At 39.3% G+C, this 24,738-nt stretch overlaps 1 protein-coding gene across 1 annotated transcript in view; it reads left to right on the forward strand.

Annotated features, from left to right (window-relative positions):
• Positions 1-24,738, forward strand: part of col4a4 (collagen, type IV, alpha 4) — a 79,727-nt gene that overhangs the window by 1,568 nt on the left and 53,421 nt on the right. The window contains exons 2-4 of the mRNA XM_056243326.1: positions 28-181; positions 670-715; positions 16,342-16,413. Of these exons, the coding sequence (XP_056099301.1) occupies positions 138-181; positions 670-715; positions 16,342-16,413 (162 nt within the window). The 5' untranslated portion in view covers positions 28-137. The remainder of the gene's footprint in view (positions 1-27; positions 182-669; positions 716-16,341; positions 16,414-24,738) is intronic.

Below are 24,738 nucleotides of genomic sequence, written 5' to 3' on the forward strand. Positions count from 1 at the left end.
TCATCCATCTCTTAATTTTTCCTTCAGGTGGGTGAGTTGTCCGACGGGACGTCAGGAGTCATAGCTACATCACTGACCACATCATTCTGAGGCAGTGGAGAAAGGTCAACAGGTACATGCCCTGAGTGGCGGCTGAGATGACACACCCCCGCCGGATCGCCTCGACCAGCCTCCTTTTCTGGTTAGAGTCCCCATTGTCCTATTCCCATCATCATTGTTTGCATGTCTTATGACATTTATTATGATTCATTCTAGATCAAACAGATCCTAATTAGACGATTAGATCCCTACCTTTATTGATAATAATAAGAAATGTTTCTTGAGCAGCAAACTTTATTCTGGTTTTAGAATATTTCTAGATTATTTCTGATTTGATTTCTGAAAGATCATGTGACACTGGAGTAATGATGCTGAAATTAAGCTTTCACATCACAGGAATACATTACATAAAAAAAAAAACATTAACATATGCAGGCTTGATGAGCATAAGAGACTTCTTAAACACACACACACACACACACACACACACACACACACACACACACACACACACACGAATCTTACTGACCCCAAACTGTTGAATGGTAGTTTATGTGCCTTAAAGAGGCATCTAACTTCTTTACGTATGTCTTATTCATAATTGTCTTATTTGTTTGTTTGTTTTTCCAGCACAAGGCTTTTATTTGCACTTATGACTATACACACAGCTTTGGGGGTGAGTTGTTTTTGTATTATCTTCATGAAGTTGCTTTAATGGTTTCACAATGGCCAGATGATGCTGGCTGAGTCAAATGGCAATAAATGTCTTTTGCCTGTGAAATTCCTGTGCTGTTTGTATGTGCAGCTTATTTTATGCATATTAGAGTATTGCACCATTAGCTTAGCAATATGTTTAAGGGGTAGTTCATACAAAAATTAATTATGTTGTCATTACAGTTTTTTTCAATTGTTTACATGCAATTTTGAAAACCGGGTTCTTTTTTTCAAAATATAATCACAATTATCCAAACACCACACTCAATTTGCATAATTCCTAGATTGTTTGCAAATTGACACACTTCTGTCAAAACATACACACTTCAGTCAAAAGATATACACATATTTGTGAAAATGCTATTAGTTTTCATTTAACCAACACAGTCCTCAATGACCAGACACTATTGCAGCCAGTTTCACACGGCTGTGATAAATAAAAAACACATTTGTAAAAAAAACAATTTTTAGGAAATAGCATGTGCTAGATTTTTGGCCAGACATTGTTATGTAAGGGATAATTTAGATGAAAAAAAAAAATAGTGACAAACCCACAACATTCTTCATGATTAGTTTGAGATATAGGGAGAATGTACACAAATAGGCCTACTATAAACTTGCCAAGCACTGCACAACACTGATTTCTACAGACTCATATTTCAAGTATTTATTTACAGTATTTCTTACCATAATCAGTTACAGTAATCAACCAACAAAGAAATCAATGAAAAAAATAAAATCTGTAGACAAATAAAAATTACTGCATGAAGTACATACAGTTTGACTCTGAAGAAAAACTACTGTAAAAGCAACAAGAATACTGTAACTATTCAGTTACAGTATCAACCAGAGATTTGGTTGATCTCTTTGTCCAGCTTCCATCAGTGTCAGTCCATGGTTGATAACATGGTCAATAAGTGTTGCACGGATTTCTTGAGTCAAATTTGGTCCTCGTCTTCTTTGTTCAGGTTCTATCAACTCTTCAAGTCCTTCTCTACCTCTTCTCCTCTACCTAGGCCTCTTCCTCTATCTCCTTCTTCTCCTCTTCCTCTACCTGGGCCTCCTCCTCTACCTCCTTCTCCTCCTCCTCTACCTCCTTCACCTCTTCCTCTACCTCCTTCTCCTCTTCCTCTACCTCCTTCTCCTCTTCCTCTACCTTCTTCTCCTCTTCCTCTACCTCCTTCATCTCCTCTTTGAGCTCCCCCTCTTATTCTCACTCTTTTTCTTCTTCTTCTTCTAGCTCCTTCCATTTTTGTTGAAGACATGTGAACTGAAACCTGCTGCCTTTTATAGCACACCTGAGTGCTGCGTTTTCAAATTAGCACATGTGTGCTTCCACACCTGGTGGATGTGCATATCCAATTCATTCATTAGTGTGGTCAATGGCAAACCGGGGCTTTGTAATGACAAGGAAGTAACCTCACAATCCTTATCTGTGTCTAAGGTGTGAAAATGTGTGTAGAGTTTTACAAATTACTGTGTGTAATGTTTTGCAAAAAGGGTGAAGCTGACAACGTGCTTACAATTGTGCAAATCTAGGCTGGTGTTTTGCTCCTTGAGTGTAAGGTTTTGCTAATAGTGGGAAAGTTTTAATTTTAGTGTGTAAGCAATTGAAAAAAACTGTAACACCCTCATGTTGTTACAAACCAGTATAACTTTCTTCTGCAGAAAAAAAAACAAGGTGTTTTTTTTAAATGATCAGTAGTTTTTTCAAGTTTTTCTAAACCTGTATGAATTTCCTTCTCCTGCTGAACACAACATTTTTTTTTTGAAGAAGAAGAATGTCAGTTACGAAACAGTTGATGAACCCCATTGACTTCCATAGTATTTTTTTTTCTCCATAAATCAACAACATGAGGATCAGTAATGATGATGAAATTCCTTTTTGGGATAACTATCCCTTTAATGTTAATCTCTATTGAATTCAAAAGGGCTTTTGAGTTGCTGATGTATGTAGAGCATATTATGTTCTTTGATGGGTAGGATGCTGTCTTAAGGGTACCTCACATTAGCGATATTTCAACTAAATTTCTAAGAAAAAAAAGGTCCATTGTCAACAGTGTAGCACAGTCACGTGGTTCCCTAACTTTTTCTGCCGGGCCCCCCTTTTTTTGAGAAAAACATTTTCAAGTCCCTTTTGCTTACAAAATCCTTGCAAGTAGCCGAGTAATAAGCGGGACAATTTTGCAGTGGGGACTTGTATCACCCTGAAGAAGTTTATTTAGCTTACTGCATCTGCTGACTGTACCCTTTCTCTTAGCCATGCTGCAACCCCCTTTTTATAACTCCAGGCCCCCCAGTTTTGGAACCACTGGTGTAGCGACGAATGAAGAACAGAAGTCAATTTTAAACCAAGCAGATTTCTGTTGGTCAATGCGACAAATTTGCTTAACCAACTAGAACATGATTTGAAATGAGGAACAACTCCCAAACATGTGGATTCCCATTGAAATGCGGAGCCCCTATGGGGATGTGGACGTGGTGATGTAAAAATTATATTTCAATATAATCCCTGCCCTCACACGAGAAACTTTGTGTTTAACATTTGCGATCCACTATGAAACTTTGTCCTCTATAGGCCCTTAGAATTAAAATGACTAGATTTCTCCTGCAAAAGTTCACCATGGTAAATGTGACCACACCTGCCTGTGTAGAGGCGGTGAAGCAGTTCACTAGGTTTGGTCTAACGTCTGGTGTGACCACCTCTTTAGCTTGATGGTAAGATTGATGTATTGGTCCTGTATGGGTGTTTCATTGAGCTATGTTGAAAGAGATCTTAACTAGAGAACCAATATTTTGTTTTACATGCACTCATCTTTTGATTTCAATGGCATGAAGCAGCCTTTGAAGTAAAGAGTCACATGATCCAAAGGAGCTATGATGGCATAAGGGATCCAGAAATGTCTTTCATCACCAACCGCCCATGAGAAAAAGAGTTGTTGTGGGTGAAAAGTGTTTTAGAAAGATATATTGTCAGAAGAAACAAAGGATCCAAGTGCAAAGGCAAGTTCTTGCAATAGTCTTTAATGAAGAACATAGGCAGTCTGTTGTGCAACGACAAAGAACTGGAATAAACTTAAAGTCAGTGTACTCTACAGTATGTCAGCAGAAACAGAAGACTCCTGTCTTGGTGACAGTTTGCAGAGCTGGCAATTCACGTTGGCCAGTAACACAGTCCTTGTAAGAGGCCACAAAGCCGCAGAGAGTAGACTGGTAGAAGGTCACAAGCAGCAGGGTGACAGGGCAAAGAAAGCACACAAGACGAACACAACTCATCTAGACTAGACAAGATAAGATAAGATAAGACAACACAAGGTAGAAAACATATAGCACAGGCATGACTCACGTACACACGTAATAATCCGACAAAGAACAAGGGGAACAAACGCTAGAAGTAGAGAGAAAGTAATGAGACTAGAGTGAGAACAGGTATTACAGAGAAGCAGCGCAAACGCTAATTGCAAGGATGTACAGGTGGAAAAATAGTCAGGCAGAGAGAGAGAGAGAGAGAGAGAGAGAGAGAGAGAGAGAGAGAGAGAGAGAGAGAGAGAGAGAGCCTGCATAAACAGATGTCTGTCTCTGATAACGACAGAGGATTAACACACTTTTATTTTAACAACAATTATAAACAAACATATTTGTTCTCCACAATATGATGATGATGATGATGATAACAATCATTCATCATCACAAAAAATAAATAAATAAACTAACACTAAAATTTCAGCACCAATTCATCTTCATAAACTGTACATAAGACATGGTTTATCCCCAAAATTTCCATAAAAAGTTGTAAACGCCCAACCAATTTGTAATACGTGTATTCCACTCTGAGACGAGAACCCACTAGGCCCAAACACACATAAATTGGATACTGCACCTTGTCCTGATATCTTATTTTTCCTAGTTTTCCAGATGGCTAATTTTCCATTACCAAATAAGAAATTAAGTAAAACCAAGACATTCTTTTGCTCAACGGTGTACTTTGGACCAAAGATAAACAACTGAAAAGAAAAAGTTTCAAGGGAAAACAAATCCATCAACTTTGTACATTGCATAAACAAATGAAAGACAGATTCAATCTCTGCATAAAAAGGACTAACTAACACCAGGATCAAGATGCACCACATGTCTGTTTGTAGCTATAGATCCGTGTACAATCCTCCACTGGAGGTCACCAGTCCGCTGGTCGATCGGACGTTTGTACAGGATACGCCAACTATCTTTAGTGGATGAGTCGGTACCAAAAACGTCTGTCCATTTCATTGAAAGAACCCCAGTCAAAGAATGTAAATTAGACACCTTCACACAGGTGACATAAAGGGCTTTCTTTCCCTCTGACTCAAATCCATCCATTTGTGGAGCTCTGAATGGCAGTAGACCTTTCCTCTCTTCCTGCCAGTCCCCCACAGCAGCTTTTACAGTCAGAGAGGGAAAACAATACTCACATCCACTTCTCCATTCATCTATTAAAGCTGGATTGTCCAAGAAAGATAGTTAAAATCCAGTTCTCTAATCACCTCTGCGGTGAGCTTTTGTAATATTCGTATTGACTTAACTCCAGCTTTCTTGCCCAAGGATTCCAAACTGGTGTGTAGTAAATGACCCAGCTCTGTGCACCCAGCAGACAGTAAACGTGAACGCAGAAAGGCTGAGGATAAAAGTCTCGAAGGCAGGAAAGAGTTAAGACACAAGGGTTCCTCCAACAGCCTCATCCCGGCAGGTACTTCAGGTGATCTTGAAAATGCAAAAACTTTCCAGGCTTCCAGAACAGATTTGATGAAAGGTGTAAGATCTTTAAGCTCAGTCTCTTCTAGCTTCATAATAATACTCTATGAGCAGCTTGTAAACGAAATGTCATTAGCCTGGATCTGATATCCACCAAACTGTGGCCTCCTTCTTGTATCGGAAGAAACAGTACAGAGGAACGCACCCAATGTTGTCCGGACCAGAAAAAGGACACCAACTTTCTCTGAGCTACTCTTCTTAGACTAGTCCAGCAGGTGGTTGTAGCACATGGAATCTGTGCCATAATGTGGAAGCAACCAAATTATGGACAATTAAGACTCTCCCTCTGTAGGATAGTTTGGGTAGCAACCAGGTCCAGCGAGACAATCGGGTGCGTACTTGCTCCATTACACCCTCCCAATTTAATTTCTGAAAGTCATTTGAACCAAAATGAACTCCCAATATTTGTAACCCTTCTTTGCCCCAAATAAGCTTTCTTGGCAGTGATGGTAGACAACATAGAGTATCTTGACCTGCTCAAAAAGCCTCACTTTTGTCCCAATTTACTTTTGCTGATGAAGCCTTCTCATATAAATGAAGGACTTCAGACAGAGCATTAACATCCTGCCCACCGCTAACCAACACAGTCACATCATTAGGATAAACAGTAATAGAAACATTTGCATTCTGAATCACATTTGGTATTGAAAATCCACATAAAGTCTTTCTTAAATTAAAAAGTAGAGGTTCAATGGCAATACTATACAACAACCCAGACAACGGACAACCTTGCCGTATTCCTCTTTGGGCAGAAATTGGTTTACTCAAACCGCCCCCAACTTTTACCATACATGAAGCGCCTGCATAAAGAAGTTGTATCCAATTTAAAAAACCTTCCCCAAAACCAAAAACTTTAAGTAAGTTGAATAAATAACTGTGATCTACCCGATCAAAAGCTTTTTCCTGATCTAGGGCAACTAATCCAACTCCTAAATTAAATGTTTTACAAATGTCGAAATGTCTTGTCTAAATGTCTCGTACTAAAACCATACTAAAACAAATTATCCATTATTGACCGATTTGGTATGCAATATGTCAATATGTACATATTTCTTTAACCTGTTAGCAAGACATTTTGACAAAATATTCCGTGGTCAATAATGCAACAGGCCGACATGTAACAGGCAAAAATCCATCTTTGTAACATTCACAGAAAACCTCATAGAGATCAACAACAAGAAGGTTCCAAAAGTGTTTGTAAAACTCTGATGTCAAACCATCAACACCAGGGGAATGCCCCGAGCTGAGCTGTGTGGCAGCATGAAAGTTCCTCAAAAGTTAAAAAATAGTCCAAAGCAGTCTTTGAATCAGAGTCCAATTTAGGAAGACCTTGAAATAACTGTTCAGCACAGTCCAGTTCACAATGTTCTGCAGTATATAAACAGGAATAAAAATCCACTGCATGATGGCGCATTTCTGCAATGTTAGTGGTAACCCTTCCATCAGGCAGACGGAGGCAGGCCGTTTGTGCTGTGCTACTGAACGTTCCAAGTTAAAAAAAATATCCATCTCATGTACTGCAATAAAACGAGACCTCACCAAGCCTCACCAAACCATATGATGATCTGAAAACCCCACTGGTCAAATGAAGCACTCAATAACCAGATTACTAAAACATTTAGATATATAAATTCTGTCCAACCAGGCAGCACTCACTCTATTATCAGATACTTTTACCCAAGTAAATTGTCTGTATTATGTTTAATCCTCCACATATCTAAAAGTTCAGTTTCTTTTACTAATTTCAACAGGTAAATTGAAGATTGCATATGAGGTTCCTCAGAAGTTCGATCAATGGTAAAAGTTTCTGTGCAATTCCAGTCTCCCCTAATTATCACATTGTCATTATTGTGACACTGTTTCAATATTCCACTTAAAATCTTAAAAAACGTGATTCTCTCATGTCCCACATTCGGTACACATTTATGAAACAAAAGAGAAAACCTTCAATTTCAGCCTTCACTAAAACAAGACGCCCTTGTATAACTTCTTCTGAGCTTAAAATATTCTAGTTTCTAGAGAAAAAAGAATCGCCACACCTGCACTAAAATTTGTCCCATGACTAAGCATCTGTTGCCCCTTCCAGCACATTTTCCAATCGGCTTCATTATCTACATCACAATGAGTTTCCTAAAGCAATACAACATTTAATCTTTTTAGCTATATGCTTTCCAATAACAAATCACGTTAATGTCTATCCCTCCCCACCATTAACATTAATGGAGCCCACCCTTAAAATATCCATTCATGTATTTAAGAGGAGGAAAGAGACATAACAGAAAAAGAAAGGAAACCCATGTGATGCATTTCTGGTCAGTTTTTCAAGAACTTTTTGTCCCCTTCCTACTTTTTCGTATCATTGTAAGATACTTCTTTAGCCGAAAACGCTTCTTTTCACTCAAAAGATCAAAACCAACTGCTTTTTGAAAAACTGTAACAGACCTAACAAACTGCTCAATGTCTGGGAAAAAATCTTTAACATTCACCTGTTTGCCAACGGTATTATCCAAGAAATGATTTATTTCCTCGAGGGGATATAAGGAAATTTTCTTTTGAAAATCTCCCTGTGAACTATCAATGTCAATAAAATCTGTATCATCAGACATGGCATCAATACTATCTTTGCCTGTACAAGTTAGGTCATTAAGATTAACTCAGAGGTCAAACTCAGATTAAATTTCATCAGATTCCTCACCATTGTAGTCACTTTGCTCAACGTTGCTGTTTCCTGGTACAATAACATTAGGTCCAGTCCAGCTGTGGCGTTCTTAGCATTCCCGCTGCGAGTGACGTCACTAACGCTGCACTCAGCTGACTGTATCGGCACCTCAGGTACTGGCTCAGAGATGACGCGCGTTACTGTACCAGTATCTGATTGGAACCCAGAAGGACCTGCGATTTCATTGTCAACACACTTTTCTGAGGTGATCATAGCATCAACCTCCCCCTCTGAAACAATTTGTTTCGCTCCTCCATGCTCCTTATGTGGACACGCAATCCAATTATGCCCTATGTCACCACAATCAAAACATTGCAAGTTACCAATAGTTGCATACACCATATATGATCTTCCTTCATACTTTAGACGAAAAGAAACATCCAATGTATTTTCTGGAGAGTCCAAAAACATGTACACATGTTTTAAAGACAGATGTTTACAACCTAAAGAGATCGTTCTGAACTCGCTAGTAAACTTACCGAATCTCACTAATTCACGTTCCAACACCTCATTTGAAATGAAAGGCGGAATATTTGAAATAATGATTTTGCTGGAAGGTGCATAAAGCGGAGTAACCTGCGCAAGATTCTCACGTATGACAATACCATTTTCATTTACATTCTCTTTTACAAATACAACAACCGCTTTATTCATTCGGGAGGCACAAATAATACTTTCAAAATCTACCTCATCTCCCACTGCCACGAGAACGTCCTCTACCATAACACCGTCATCAGGTACACACCTCACACCAAGCTGCAAACTTTGTTGCGCTCAAAGATTAAACGCTTACTAACAAAACAAAAAACTGGCAGAACATGCAAAAGAGAAAAAAGTGAAAAAGAAAAAGACAAGAAAAAAAAGAAAAAAAGTTTTGCAGCTCGGTTCTCACTCAATGCCACTCTTACCCCAAAACTCCTAGCATGCAGAGAGAGAGAGAACAAACCCAGCTCATATATGTTTCACTGAGAGTGGGTGTAATGGATTCTGCTATTGTATGTACTGTATGTGCATTCCTACCAGGTAATTGACAAATGTGTACTGTAGTCTAACTCGTCTGTAGCCTGACGTCGTCATACTCAGATTCTAGTCAGAATGTGAGTCTGATACTGCTCCATTGGGCTGTTATTATGGGGCGTGTTTCAACCGAACCAGGAAAGAAAATGCCTCTGCCCTCAATTTTCATTGCGCCCCATCTTCTTAGCGACAATCGGGGCCAGCTGATAAATTAAACTTTTGCCGAAATCCCGTAGGAAGGACGGCAAAACATCTTTCCGATCGACAATTGATCGAGGTTCTCTGTTCCTCTTTTAAAATGAATGCACTGTCTACATCTTTTATAACAGACACAATGGCTGAATCTACACATCTCAATTCTCCAGCGGCAGCCAATCTTTGTTGTAAACTAATTCAGCCCAAGCGCTCTTTGGTGACGTGGATGATTACGTTACTGTTGATAATCTGTCCATCATTGCATAAAGCCCGCCCTGATATTTTGATTGGTCCGAACAGCTTTGGTTCAGGCATACTTGCTTCTCAACGGATCAAGTCCAGACCGAATTTCCCATCCTCAAATGTTGTGGGCGGGGTTAAGTTCGGCTGGCATCCAGGCTAACTCGTCTGCCCATAAAACCTCCTTTCAGGCATCATCTATGTGGCTAGAATCCAAAGGCGCAGATGGATACAGAACATTACTTATGAGGGCAGATGGATGGAGATTGCCATCATACCTTCACACTGAACAGAAAAGAGAGATAGTGCGGTACAATCGCTGAGAAGATAAGAAAACATCGTCTACATTGATGCCCATCCCTGCTTTTACGTAAGAAGAGAGGAATGCAGACATATTTCTAATGTAAACAATCCAACTAAATTGGGTTGTTCACTCAGAAAATTATATCATTTATTCACCTTTAGTTTGTTCCAAACATATGTGATTGTCTTTCCTCCATGAAATAAAAGTTTTAAAAAGTGTTCAAACTTCAAAACGGATGTGAAAGCACTATAAAAACATCACGAAAGTGACGTTCACTAAAGTCATACGATTGCTTTTTTTGTGATGAACCTTCCAAATTTAAGTCACTATTTACTAATAATCTTATCCTCTAGACCTGATCATTGAGGGCTGTTTCTCAAAAGCATTGTGAGCTACGTTTATCGTAGAGACCATTGGTGGTGCTTTTGGGAATCACAGCCCTGATCAGTATAAACAGCATAAAAGATTCACTGAAAAGATCTGAAGCAAAATGATTCATTGAGAGCTACATTATGGCAAATGTCTAGCCTGGTTAAAACCAGACCATTCTCAGTTGTAACTGAGTTATGGTCTGGCAAAGCGTCATAGACAAATCATTTCCAGAGGGGCGTCACCAACGGTACGTCGCGGATAGACCTAAAACCAATCAGAGCGATGAAGGAGATGACGTATGCAGAGCGGCGGAGAAACATCTCCGAGTGTTTTGCTCGGTTTTTAACAAAAAGGAAACGTTCAAATCGCTTAAAACAGACGCGATAGCTGATTCGAACGAGTGATGTTCGACGGCGGCATCCATCTTTGTAATGTAGGCTACTAAATCTGCTTCAAAATCCCAGCGCTGTCGTCATCGTGTAAAGCCCGCCCCAACGTTTCTGATTGGTGCCTCGATTTCGGCGGATTGGAAATGAGCTTGAATGAGCACTTTGCCAGACTAACTTTCAGAGCAAATCTAAATTTGCCGGAAGTTGTCTGGGTTTTCCCAGGCTAGTAAATGTCAGGTTTTCTCAACGAAATTACCTAAATTCAGTCTTTTCCTCACAGAAAGCTAACAAATGTATTTGTTATTTGCATGGTCCTCTTTAATTTTACTGAAAATTGCCCGCAGACTATTCACCTTTTGTGTTCCGTTGAAAAGAGAAAGCCATACAGATTTGGAACAACATAAGGGTGAGTAAATAATGACAGAATTAGATTTTTAAGTTCAAAGAATAGGGGAAAGTGAGAGTGTTTTATTGATGGTACGTTGTGGTTCCTGCACACATATAAGTCATTTTGCCTAAGGCGTTCTGTCTGATTTTGTGTGAAGGGGGTCAGGGGTAAGGTTGTAAACCTGACAAAAATGACCAGGTGTCACAAAGCAGGTGCTGCCTCACACACACACACACACACACACACACACACACACACACACACACACACACACACACTAGGGAAAATGTATCAGAAATACTTACTCATGAATGACGTGTACATTTTCTGTCTCACTCCATGAAGGAGCGACTTCCAACCTGACGATTTACAGTACCAGCTAGACGAACTTGATTTGATTGTTTTACATGATCTTTCAAACCTAAAGGCTTAAAATGCTTGAAAATTGAAAATTGGTTGCCAGATTTTGATGTTGCCAGATTTTGATGATTACATGTTTGATTAAATCTTTTGGCCTCTAAACCAAGGGTTCTCATTCTCTGGCCTTCGAGGTCCATTTAGTTTAGCTCCAACCTTGATCAAACTCACCTGCCAGTAACTTTATAATAATGTTGAAGACCTTGCTTAGCCCTTTCAGGTGTGTTTTATTAGTGTTGGAGCTAATCTCTGCAGGAAAGTGGACCCCGGGACCAGAGTTGAGAACCCCTGCTGGGAAGAGAGTAAGTGTAGAGGGAGATCTGGATAGAGTCTAAGTAAGAGAGATTTATCTGTTGCACTTTCTTTGATTGGCTGTCTGGTCAACATCCTGTCGGAGGTGCAGAGGGAAGCACCTCCTCCAGGTATGGAGAAGAGCAGATATATGGGGAAAAGAAAGATTTAAACACATCCAGATGTCCCAATACATAAGTTATTACCTTGGTGACATACTGTAACTGAACTCATGTTCAAATAAAGCAAGAAAGAAAGAAATGGGAAGGAGTCCAATAACTTTTGGGATTTGGGAAATCCAGACCTTGAAAAGTCATGCACTTGGGAAATGAAAATGAAAAAGGAAATATTTTTGCAGTGTGTATTTTCATTTTTGTAGCTTTGCTTTTCTCTAAAATACACTACTGTTCAGAATGTTTAATGTTTTTGAAAGAACCCTCTTAAGCTCACTGAGGCCACATGTATTTGATAATAACACAGTAAAAACAGTTACAGTACAGTTACATCATTACTCCAGTCTTCAGTGTCATGATCCTTCAGAAATCATTCTAATATGATGGATTTGATGCTCAAAAAACATTTATGATTATTATCAATGGTGAAAGCAGTTGTGCTGCTTAATATTTTCGTTTAAACCAAGTTCAAAATCAAGTGTTTAATTTATTTAAAAAACGAATTTTGAATCAGTTCACCTGTCCAACTGTATTTTTATTTTATTTTATTTTTTGCTGATAATGCTTTTTGTAAGTGCTTATGTAGCCCGTAAGTGGTTTTGGAATGTGGCTTTGGTGTGGCTTTTACTTAATTTTAATACTGTTGATTTGCTGGCTTTAAAAAAACTAGCATTGTTACATTGTTAACTTTTACATTGAGGAGCAAATATGTGATCTTAAGCTATAGTTCCTTTAAAAAAACATTAATTAATCATCTAAAACTGGTTTTATCGTGCAGGTGAGGCTAATCCAAGTGTTTTCAGTTGGTTACAAATTATAGATATTTTAATAATCTGTCCTGTGTAATGCCAAGCCACCAAACATCCCTTAAGACAAAATCGAACTCAAACTCAAAATCATCAAGTAGAAAAAAGCCAGGATCGGGTGTAACTCAATCTCAGATAATTTAAGATTGCGATGGGATAATCAGGGGCAATACAGGTAACATGAGGGGAAAGCGGAATGGAAAAATAGGGAGCAAGACAGAAGAAGTGTGAGAATAAGGGAAGCGTGTCTCTCTGCCATGCAGCAACCATCGTACCCTAACTCTCTAATCTCACACATCTGACTTGAAGTGAAGCGTGCGGTTATGCTCATCATCCAGTCAGCACGGACCATCTCAAACCCTGAGTTGATGTCATAACCCAGCACTTAACCATTAACTCTTGTGTAATTCACAGCCCCTATTATGTGTGCATACACACACACACACACATGATACACATAGTTGAGATCAGAAAAATATGAGCAAAGAAGGCTGTGAAAATAAATCTGCATTGTTATTAGCACCCTATGAGGAAAATAACTCTGCAGTATTCACCCAGTATATTCACATTGTCCCACAATTACTAGGAGTATAAATGAGGTAACATACAATCACTTTCTCTCTTCTCCTTTATGCTCAGTGTGCTGACTTTGTAAAATATTGTACGCGCTTGCAGGAGTTTGCGGCTTGTTGCATGCATTATCATTGTGTGCCCTTCAGACTTCCACTTGTTTATGTTGTGATAGATTGGCCTTTTGCACTTTTGGTAAATTTTAACACACTCTTTGTCCCCTTGCCAAAATGTGGAAAGGTTTTTTGTTGTTGTTAAGCCTGGTTAAAGTGTTCTGGGGAAAAAGGTTTTCTGTGTACTTTAAATGGACAGACTTCTACAGGCAAATGTTTAAATGTGATTTAAAATGTATTTTATATTTACTCATTTTTCAAATACTTTCTTCCAAAACAGCTTACAAATTAGAAATCTGGCAACGCTATTCATCTTAAGAAGGCAATAACTTGAGATATGCTAATCATTCAATGTGATAAAGATGGTATAGGACGGAGTCAACATCAGCAGCAAACAGTTCAGTGCTTATGGATTAGATGTGTTTTAAGCCGTTTTTTAATATTGCTATCAAGGGATTCAGCTGTTTGTAGGGTTGGGAAGATCATTCCACCAGAGGAACGTAATTGTCAATGTTCGGTAAAATGATTGTGTGCCTCTTTGTGGAGCGTGTGCTCATTTTAGATGTGTGTCTATGTTTGCAGAGTCAGACACTGTGCACAATGAGTGTGCGTTTGTGAAAGAATGGTTTCTGATTGCAAGTACAGTTTATCACTCTACCTTTTCCTTTTTTTATTACGTGACTGACTACCTCCAAAAAGACATAACATGCCTGACCTAAACATCCTCTCCCTCTTGTACGTAATGTACTCAGATTTTTCAGTCTGTCCCTCCTCTGTTTTTCATGTTTTTGTCTCTCTCTCTTTCTTTCTTGGTCTTGGTCTCTCTCTCTTTGGTTTTGGTATTTTGTTATCTCTGTTTACATTCCTGCAAGCTTTCCTGTAGCTCAAACAGTAGAGCGTTGGCGCTTGCAACGCCAAGGTCATGGGTTCGATTCCCTGGGAAAGCAAGAACTGATAAGATTATAAAACGGGTACCTTAAAATGCAATGTAAGTCACTTTGGATAAAAGCGTCTTCCAAATGCATAAATGTATGTTTGTGGGTGACCCGTGACTTCAATATCAAACATCTAGTCTGGTTTAGCATTTTAGGAAACTGTTGGTTATTCATTATAGCACCTCAGGTTAAATAAAATAATTGTTATTGGTGCCTGCAAAGTAGATCATACTTAGCTAGTTGGTCACAAGCACTTTTATTTGTAAGCAAAGTATGTGTAAAGTTGTGTATGAAATATGGATGTCCCGAGCTGTTCTCAAGGATTGGTATCGGGGCCAATTAAGTTTTTTTTTTTTTTTAAGTGATCGGTATCGGTACTATCTCTATCCTAAGCTCGGTCCTTTATTTTACGTCAGCTGTCACTCAGGTGTCGTGCAGTAGGTGGCGATATGCACATTGAAGTGGGTTTGCCAACCACCATTAAAAGGAAAAGAAGCTCAAAATGTGCGTGCCTAACGCATGAGAACCAATAGCTGCGTTCCAATTCAGAGGCTCCATCCTTTGAAGGATACAGAGTGGTAGGAACAAGCGTTGTTACGGTGGGACGGTCTAGCCTACGGAGGACTGTTCTTTATGAGAGGCAGTAACTTTTGTACTGGACTTTTTTGAAAGTTATATTAAACTTTCTGAAAACAAAACAGGGTTCCCAGAACTAAATGTTTTTTTTTTGGTCCGGACCAAACAAACCAAGCGAACCAAACTGAACACACACCCTAAAGATGTTCACCATGGTCCATTTCTGTATGTAATAGAGTATTATCTATAATCGCATCTTATGTGATCAACCCAAATGGTGAAGAAACAATATAACTTCTCTTCCTTCATCTCTATGATAATTAAGCCATTTTGGGGATGAGCTCATTCTAAAATATATTTTGGAGTGGAATCTGGGTCGAGGCAGACTACAATTTCTTACAATACAGTAGTCTTTATTCACACATAATTACCCAAAAATTTACTATTTTTTTGTATGGCGTACTTTGGCCTTGATAACAGCTTGCATTCTTTCTGGCATTGTTTTTATGTACAGTACTTTCCCACAGTGGGAAATGTACAGTACTTTCCCACAGTCTCAAGACTGTTGTCAAGTCCGGACTTTGACTTTACACATACTGGTGGATTAACCATTACAGATACCATTAATCACCAATAATGTTAGTTTATATAACAGTATTGGTGATTTTGTGTGTGTATAAAATATGCCTATAAATATAATTACAGTAGTAATTGATGTATTGGAATTTGAAGCTATTATGCGACACAAGAAATGTACATCTATTTCATGCTAGAAAGCCAATAAAATGTCACTTATTCATATAATTAATCAATTATATATGATGATGAAGTCTGTCAGTCAGAGGTTTAGTTTATTTGTAGGACTATTACATTTAAATTAAATAGTGCAACACTCCTTTAGGTGTCAGATAAGTGAGGGAGGCCTCTTTTTATTTGGTCTTGTAAGGAACCTCCTAGCAACCACCCAGAACACCATAGCAATCATATAACAACATGCTAAAAACTATTCAGAACACATGCAAATATGTAGCAACTCTGTGGAAACCAGCCAGAAGACAGTAGCATTGGGATAGCACTTCCCACAGGCAAACACCTCTCAACAATATAAGTGTGTAATCTAAGGAAAACACTAAACACAAGCAATGAATATTGTCTTCTGAACCTTCAAAATATGGAATTTGTATACAATAGTTAAAGGTAATTATTGAGTTTCCATTTTGAATTGCTAGTGTATGAGTCTTTGTGTGTATGAATGTGTTTTACTCCATTCTTGACACTGTATTTCTGTGTTTTAGGGGGACAAGACAGAAGAGTGCGGAGGTCGAGACTGCAGCGTCTGCCAGTGTTTCCCTCCAAAAGGAGAGCGGGTAGGTCTTCTCTCCATTACATTGTTTTGACTTTGTGGACATGATGACATCATAGACACTGTGTAATATAATGTCTTCATTTTCACACCATGCAGCACCTTGCAACATTGTGACATCACAAAAAGATGCTAGTGTCTGTTTTCAAAGTTGTCCAGCTGTTCCCGGAAGGCCGGGTTGTGAGACACAGGGTGTTTTTGTTTGTGTGGCGAGGCAGGATGTCTCCCCCAGTTACAGGAGCTCTGTAATCTCATTAATGTCTCACCATAATCCTATTTATTCAGTTTTTCGCACAACATTTAGCACGTTCACTGCACTCACACATGCACTGGCACACTGACCTAGTTTTTTTGTCAGTGGTACATGCCTGTTCATGTCTGTACCTGAGCAGCTCCATCCAGGTGTTGGCATAATTACGTTCTTGGCATGTTCTTAGAAAAGGGAAAAAGATTAAACGTGTTAATGAGTATTTCAGAGGCACGAAGGCTTCACCTCAATTAAGTGCAGTTTTACAATGGAATGTTACAGTGTGTGTGTGTGTGTGTCCACGTGTGTGTGCGTTTCAGGTGTGCTCTTAGTTTTCAGCAATGTTTCAGCAATGTCATTATGCTGTCAGTTCATATATTGTCAGCCAACCAGCTATCCTTATCCTCCTCCTCTACAAAAATAACTCTGAAGAATGAACGACTAACAATGAATAACAGCTTTGGATTGGCTGTGGTGTTCACCAAGGCTCCATTTATTTGATAAAAAATGCAGTAAAAACTGTAATATTGCGAAATATAATTATGGTTTAAAAGAACTGGTTTCAATTTGAATACATTTGAAAATGTAATTTATTTCTGTGATGTCAAAGCTGAATTTTCAGCATCATTACTCCAGTCTTCAGTGTCACATGATCCTTCAGAAATCATTCTAATGTGATGATATTATGATTTAGAAACATTGTCGAAAACAGCTGTGCTGCTTAATATTTTTGTTAATATTATAGAATAATATTTCAGAGTGTCAGTGAGAGGGTATATCATTAGAATCAACATTACAGAAAAATCCAGACACAGTGTTTTGGTGCCAAACAGATGTTGTTTGATATTTAAATGGTGGATAAAATATCAGGCTGCACAATTCATAACTCAAAGTTAGTTCACGTTAGCTAAGCCATCAGCATGTTTATATTTAGCTGCCTGAATAACAACATCCAGATTCTGGCAATTAATTATTACTTCATTTTTAGGTTCATACTTCATTTAAAAACTGCAGTGGCAACTTCAGACTCTTATTTCTCACCACTTTGGCAGAAAAAAAATCACCAGGGGTCTCATTTATAAAGCGTGCGTACGCACAAAACGGGGCTGGAAACGTACGTACGGCAGTTTCCACGCAAAGGTTGTGATCTATAAAAAACATACTTGACGGGAGAATGTGCGCACCTTTAAGCAAACTTTGAGCCGTGCGTACGCACATTCTGGAGACAAAGGGAATTGGCGACACAGATGGTGAGTTGGAGTTAAATGTCTTTTTGGTCACTTTTAGACAGAAAATCTAAAGAAAATGATACATAAACAGAAAGATAATACAAATATAATTTCACTCACCAAGCCTATCACTTGAAGCAAATATCCATCCCTTCTTAAATGTCTGCGCCAGCGAGCGCGTTGGGCCGTTTAGTGAAACTGACACATATATAGCCTATCTAACGGCAGATGAAGTAAAACCGTTAATCTTTATTATGAGTCATAATCATAAATAGAGTGCATGTTCACAATGACACTTTAAATAAATAAAATAATGATTTAAACTATGTTTTACTTTTGATATAAACATTTAGATTAAATATGCCATTCCCATTAATGGAGTTAAACACTTAAACTACATGAAATCATTACTGAGAAGTTACAACATTTTTTTATATTCAATAAATATAAATATTTGTTGTGGATGCAATGCTTTTGAACACTTTTCCTCTGGCATTCTGTGTTTTAATGTTTTACATACATAATTGCTCATCATGATAATAGCAGATTGTCTGAGAAAATAGTTTCGTGCAAATAATGCACAAGATCTATCTGTTTCCATTAAAAATATAATCAATTAAAAATACTATTTGGCCAGTGAGATTGAGAAACTTTCTCTGAAATGTATTTTACACTATTTGATTTATTTATTCAAAAACAAGGCAAGGATAGGCTTATGATTTTTATTAATGTAGCCTAATGTGACGGCACATCCGTATTTCATATTTTCCTAATATCTTGTATCTTTAAACATGGTATCACATGGATGAATAATCATATGCAAATGATATGCAGATGAGGATATGCGTAGTAAAACTAGTTGTTGTAAGCTCCATATATGGTTATTTCGGGGAGGAGACGCATGTGAGCACATTCTTCCGCTGACTGGGATTTATAAAGTGAATTTTGCGCAGGTTCTGGCGAACGCACGGTTTTATAAGTCTGAATATTTTTTAGCGTACGCCATTTTTGGCTTTCGGACGCACGTACACTTTTAGTAAGGATCCTACGCACCGTTTTATAACACTTTCACAAATGCACTGCATGCATGGATGTACAATTAATAAACACGCAGAGAAAGTAGGTATCTTTGGCATAATATTTATAGTGTACAGAGATTTGGGACAGCCCCTTCAATTTTTAACTTACAAAGTCGGACAAATATTATGTGAAGCAGGATGAAGAGTTAATGTGGGTGTGAGTGAATGAATAAACCAAAATGGATATATGTAATGCATTTGAATGACAGGACATTTAGGGAAGTATGTACGGATGTATAGATTTGTGTGTCTGTGTGGCAGAGAGAGAAAGTGAATGTGTCCTTGCAGAAGGTTTTTAAGTCAAAATAATAGTCTTTAGGACAAGAGCGACAAATTTATGGCAGCCTCGTAAAGCCCAGCAGCCCAATTACAGTTCAGAGCGCAGTTACAAGAGTGTGCACAGCTGCTTACAGACCCTTCTAGAGCACACACACTAACAGATAAATTATGTCACTTATCTGTATTGAAAATATTTCTCATAACTGTCATTTTTTTTGTCTTTTTTTAACCAATCATCAGACTCTAACAGTCTGTGCTAATGCAAATCATACTGTTACGATTTCCTGATTGGTCTAGGGGAGGAAAGCAACCGCAAAAATGGATGGTGGTGAAATTAATGTGAAACAGCATGAAGCCACCCCGTCTCCAGGCCCAGAATTGTTTCACAACAACCCAAATAACCACATAATATTTCATGAAAGAAAGTAGTTTGTATTTACAAATTAAGCAAAAGAAAAAGAGGGGTATCAGATTCAGAAGGGGGTATTGCCATAACAACATAATCAGTCTACCTCCTTATTTTAAACTAAATGAAAAGAAAACAAGAGTACAGCAAAATAAGCTGACTCCCTTGCTAACATAAACAGGAGAAAAAGTCAAGTTCATAATAAAATGGCACCCACCTCCCTACTAACCCCACAAATAAATAAATTAATAGATTAACTAGCATACTTCAAGTAAACCAAGAGAAAAACAGATTAATTAAACCATACAATGAATAATCATTGAAGTTAACACTCATTTCTGCCTTTTAAGTCTCAATCATAGAGTGTAATCAAAAGAGATTAAAGAGAAAACTCTACTTCAATAAGTAGAACACAAATGAGGTAAAGATACGCAACACCACCAACTACTTGCTTCAACTAACACAGTCTCATCCCAAGACGTCATATGACTGATGCTTTTGACCATACGTCAACATCCGACGTTTTAGGGTACCCTTTAACGTCAGTTAGATGACGATCCTAGGGCATCATCTATCTGACGCTTTACCTTTAGCGTCAGTTAGATGACGCGGGTAGGTTTAGGTCTGGGGTAGGGTTAGGATTAGATAGCGTCATCTAACTGACGTTAAAGGGTACCCTAAAACGTCGGATGTTGACGTATGGTCAAAAGCGTCTTTCATATGACGTCTTGGGATGAGACTGGGCTGCTTCAACACAACATCAAGTCTGGGGTTGAAGATGAGACCTCAAAGCTGTTGAACCACCTACACAGCTCTGATGATGGTTGCAGTTTAAATACTCTCCTTCCCCTCCCAGCATCCAATCACAGCAGGGCATTGATTATTGGCATCAAGTGGAAACCATTTCTCCTACGAAGAGAGACAGGTGCTGCGTTCCAGTCCACTTTTAGACACGCACTTGCGAACTTCCCTAAGCACTTCCCCTCAGGGAAATCCTGCTGCCATTTGGAAGTGCGTTCCACTTCGTGAAGTGGACGAGGGAAGTTTATATGGACGAATATGACCGAATTTTTGACCGTCTACTTCATATGTACACTTCAGGCAGCTCCATATACAACAATGTAACACGATTGTGACGTCACCGCAGATCTCGTTTAATCACCACCACCACAAACAACCCTATGATATATTAATTATGATTTTTTTTATTTAAAACAACCCAAACACACCTATATACATTCGGATGCGGCATTAAACAAATTCTTAAAGGGAAACATTTTTTAAAAAAAATTATAAATCAACTCCATAGCTGATTCCAAGTGATCAAGGGCTTAGGACATTCCAGTTCAGCCAATTGCAGTTTCCGCCAGTAGTGGGCACTCATGCAACGTAAGCAATGTCGTACATCCGAGTGAACGAGACGGAGGGAAGTTAGCGAGTGAAGGGCATGACAATTTTGGACTGGAATGCAGCAAGGGAGAGAGAGAGAAACAGCACAGCTTGGGCACACACAAACAAAACCTTACGGCTCTGGACGCAACAAAACAAACAACCAAATACACCAAATAACCAAAAGATATAAGGAGTCCATAATTCATGAATTAATGCACACCAGAGCACCCATTAGAAAAAAATCTTTACAAAATTCAAAATGTATAGTAAGTGTACAGTGCAACAGCAAAGAGTCAAGTTACGATACCGAACAGGCCCACATGGAGATGCCAAAAAACTTACATAACCTCTGTTCCCTGAGAGCAGGGAATGAGAAATTCCATAGTTAACACTATAGGGTTATCCCCCTTCTTCCACAAAAACTGAAGCCTGATTGCATCACGACGGTAAAATTTACCAGCCAATGACGCACAAGCTGGGGTGGAGCCCCCCACTATATAGCTCAGCGCTCACCGTCATCAGTGTTGCCAGATGTACAATAATTATCGTATTTGTACGATAATTTTGACCTCTGTACGATGTACGAGCAATAATGAAAAAAATCCCATAATGTACGAAAAATTTCAGAGTTTTCAGTCTTTCGTCCAAACACACATCCTACCGCTTCTCTCTCTGACCCCAAATCATTTCGCAGTCTCGCCTCCCTGCACGCAAGCACGTATACACACACACACACAGGCACCACACGGTGTTGCCCGGCCCGCACGTCAACACTACACTACAGTTTTGCTGAAGAAGACAGTTCAGTTTAGATCAGTTTAACAAAACGAAGCAGTAAAGTGCTAAAAAAATGAGTTCAGAAAGGGAAGGTGAGGACAGTGGAGGGGCGAAGAGGAAGGCAGAGTCTGAAGAGCAGCAGAAAAGTAAGCATAGGCCACAAACATATAGGACAGAGTGGGAAAAAGACCCCACTTTTGCAGGATGGCTAAAACCTGTCCCAGGAAACGATGCTAAAGCAGTCTGTTGTTGTTGCATGTCCAAATTGTGGCAGAGATCACGGTTTTAAAAAATCATGAAAAGTTTAAGAAACATACAGATAAAAAGAAAAATCTAGCCCCATCACAAAGGTCCATACCACAATGCCTACAGAAACCATCTGAAAAGCAAAAGTTAGATGAATCTGTGAAGAATGCTGAAATCAAGTTAACAGGGTTCATGGCAGAGCACAACATACCTCTGAGAATCTCAGACCATTTGGTCTTGGTCTTAAAAGATATTTTCCACGATTCACAAATAGCCCAAAATATGCCCCTTGGGCGCACAAAGGCGACTGCTATAACCAAGCATGTCATTGAGGATTGTTATTCTGAAAGTCTAACAGAAATTCTTAAAAGAAAGAAATTCAGCGTTTTGGTTGACTAATCAACTGACATAGGCAATGTAAAAACGCTGTGTGTAGTTGTTCGTATTTTTGATGAGGGACCAAGGAAGATTCAGACAAGGTTTTGGAAACTGGTACAAATCTTCTCGAACACAGACGACCACAGACATGCTAGAGAGGGAGCCATTGCGGAACGACTTTACGCCGAGATGATGAAGTCATTCACTGATGCAGGTGTACCACTCGAAAATTTTGTGGGGTTTGGGTCAGATGGCTGCAGCACAATGATGGGGAAACACAACTCTGTCTCCAGTGATCTTCCAGGCATCACAGTGCAGCGCTGCGTGTGCCATTCACTGCACCTTTGCGCAAGCGAGGCATGCAGTCAACTCCCTTGCAGGTGTGAGGATTTAGACAGAGACATTTATGGGTACTTCAGAAACAGCTCAAAACGTATCGCGCAACTGAGAATTCCAAGATTTTTGCCATGTTGAGCCCCACAAAATGCTCAAGCCGTCCACAGACTAGATGGCTGTCACTGAACGACGTTGTAAAACGTGTGTCTGCGCAATGGGATGCTCTCCATCTTTTTTTCACAGATCAGTGGCTTGAGGCCAGACTTACTGCTGCGGAGACTATTTTTCACTCACTCAATGACCAGTCTCTACGCCCCTTCTATTATTTCCTTGAATGGGTCCTACCGAAATTCACAGATCTTAATCAGTATTTCCAGAGTGAAAAGGTGGTGATCACTTCATTGAGAATCAAGGTCTGCAAGACTTATAAAGATCTGCTTCTGACATTCATGGATAGGGACCATGTCATGCGCACTCTACTGAAAGACTTTGACATCAATAATGGCCCAAAGGTCACACTGAGCTCAATGTACATGGGCATAAAGGTGATCTGACAGATTTTTATGTGCACTGTCAAAAATTTCTACAGGTTGCCTGCGGGGAAATCAAGAAACGATTTGCAACAGATGCAAACGCACGAGTTGAGTATCCGTCTCTGCTCCCTCTCATGGAACAAGTGCCACGGCTGATTGACATGTCAGACACAGACAGTCTCCCAAGTCATTGATGACCAGTGGAGGTGATTGCCTCTCATGGCCTTAAGTGAAGACACGAAAGAAATGGATGTCGATGAATTTTGGCATCATATTTCTACGTTGGAGGATTTCCAGGGGATAGCCGTGTTCAGCGAACTGGGAAAGTTTGCTCTGGATGTGCTTGTGTTTCCCCACTCAAATGCGTCATGCGAACGAGTGTTTTCAAAAGTCAATCTAAACAAAACAAAACCACGAAACCGACTCATTACAGACACTCTGAATGGACTCCTGCACACATCGGAGTGTGTGAAGAATGCTGGTGGGTGTCACGCCTTCAAATCGACGAACACTATGCTGCGCTCCATGACGGCATCCAATCTGTACCGTAAAAGGATTCCCCAACCAACAACATCTGCCAACACAGCACAAGTGGATGTGGCATCCGATGATGACAGTGACTTAGAGATCGAATTTGAATCTTTCTAGTGTTAATTGTGCACTTTTTTCTGTCTGTATCATAGTTTAAGGTCTAGTTGAAAATGTGGACTGTCAGCATATCTTTTGCACTTTGGCAAAAAAAGTTAAGTATTCAGACTTCCTCCAGTTAGTGTGAGCGTATTACACAGCTTATTTAAATTGGCTGTAAAATTATTTGGAAAATAAAATTGTTGGAAAATAGCTATCCAATGGGACAGCCTCTGTTTCGAAAATGGCAGTCCCTTAGTGCGGCCAATGAAACAGACAGCTGCTCAGACAGACTAAAGTGACTGGACCTGTCCAGAGCGCGTACTGGGCATCGGGGATGCGATGTTGACGCAGAGTCTTGAGGAGCGAATCCTTGCAGCGTCATTACCAAGCGGCAACTCCTATCTCTCTCTTGAAACCAACACGGAAGTGAATTAAACTGCAATTCATCGACTGACCGCTTGAGGCAGGCTGCAGAAGTGAGTCAAATCTGCATCTCCCCCATGTTAAAATGCCCAACTTTACAGCAGAAAAAAAACATGTTTACAGCCTGGAGCAAAAAGTGGTTTTGGTCTTTATAGCTTATTTTGCCCTTCATGACAACTGTGAGGGGGGTGAATTTTTTTACAACTCATCCGTTTAAATTATATTAAGCCTGCATAATTAAGGGCGTGGCCACTTGAGTGACAGGTGGATTGCGGCCGTTTGTCTGTCACTCTCAGCTAATTCCAGCAGCTGCTGTACTTGCCATCTCTGCCGTGTTTGTGCTTTTTTCGGGATTATTTCATACAATTTAATAC

The sequence above is a fragment of the Rhinichthys klamathensis genome, unplaced genomic scaffold (genome assembly GCF_029890125.1).
Source record: "Rhinichthys klamathensis goyatoka isolate OS25496 unplaced genomic scaffold, OSU_Roscu_1.1 h1tg000786l_1, whole genome shotgun sequence".
NCBI lineage: Eukaryota > Metazoa > Chordata > Actinopteri > Cypriniformes > Leuciscidae > Rhinichthys > Rhinichthys klamathensis.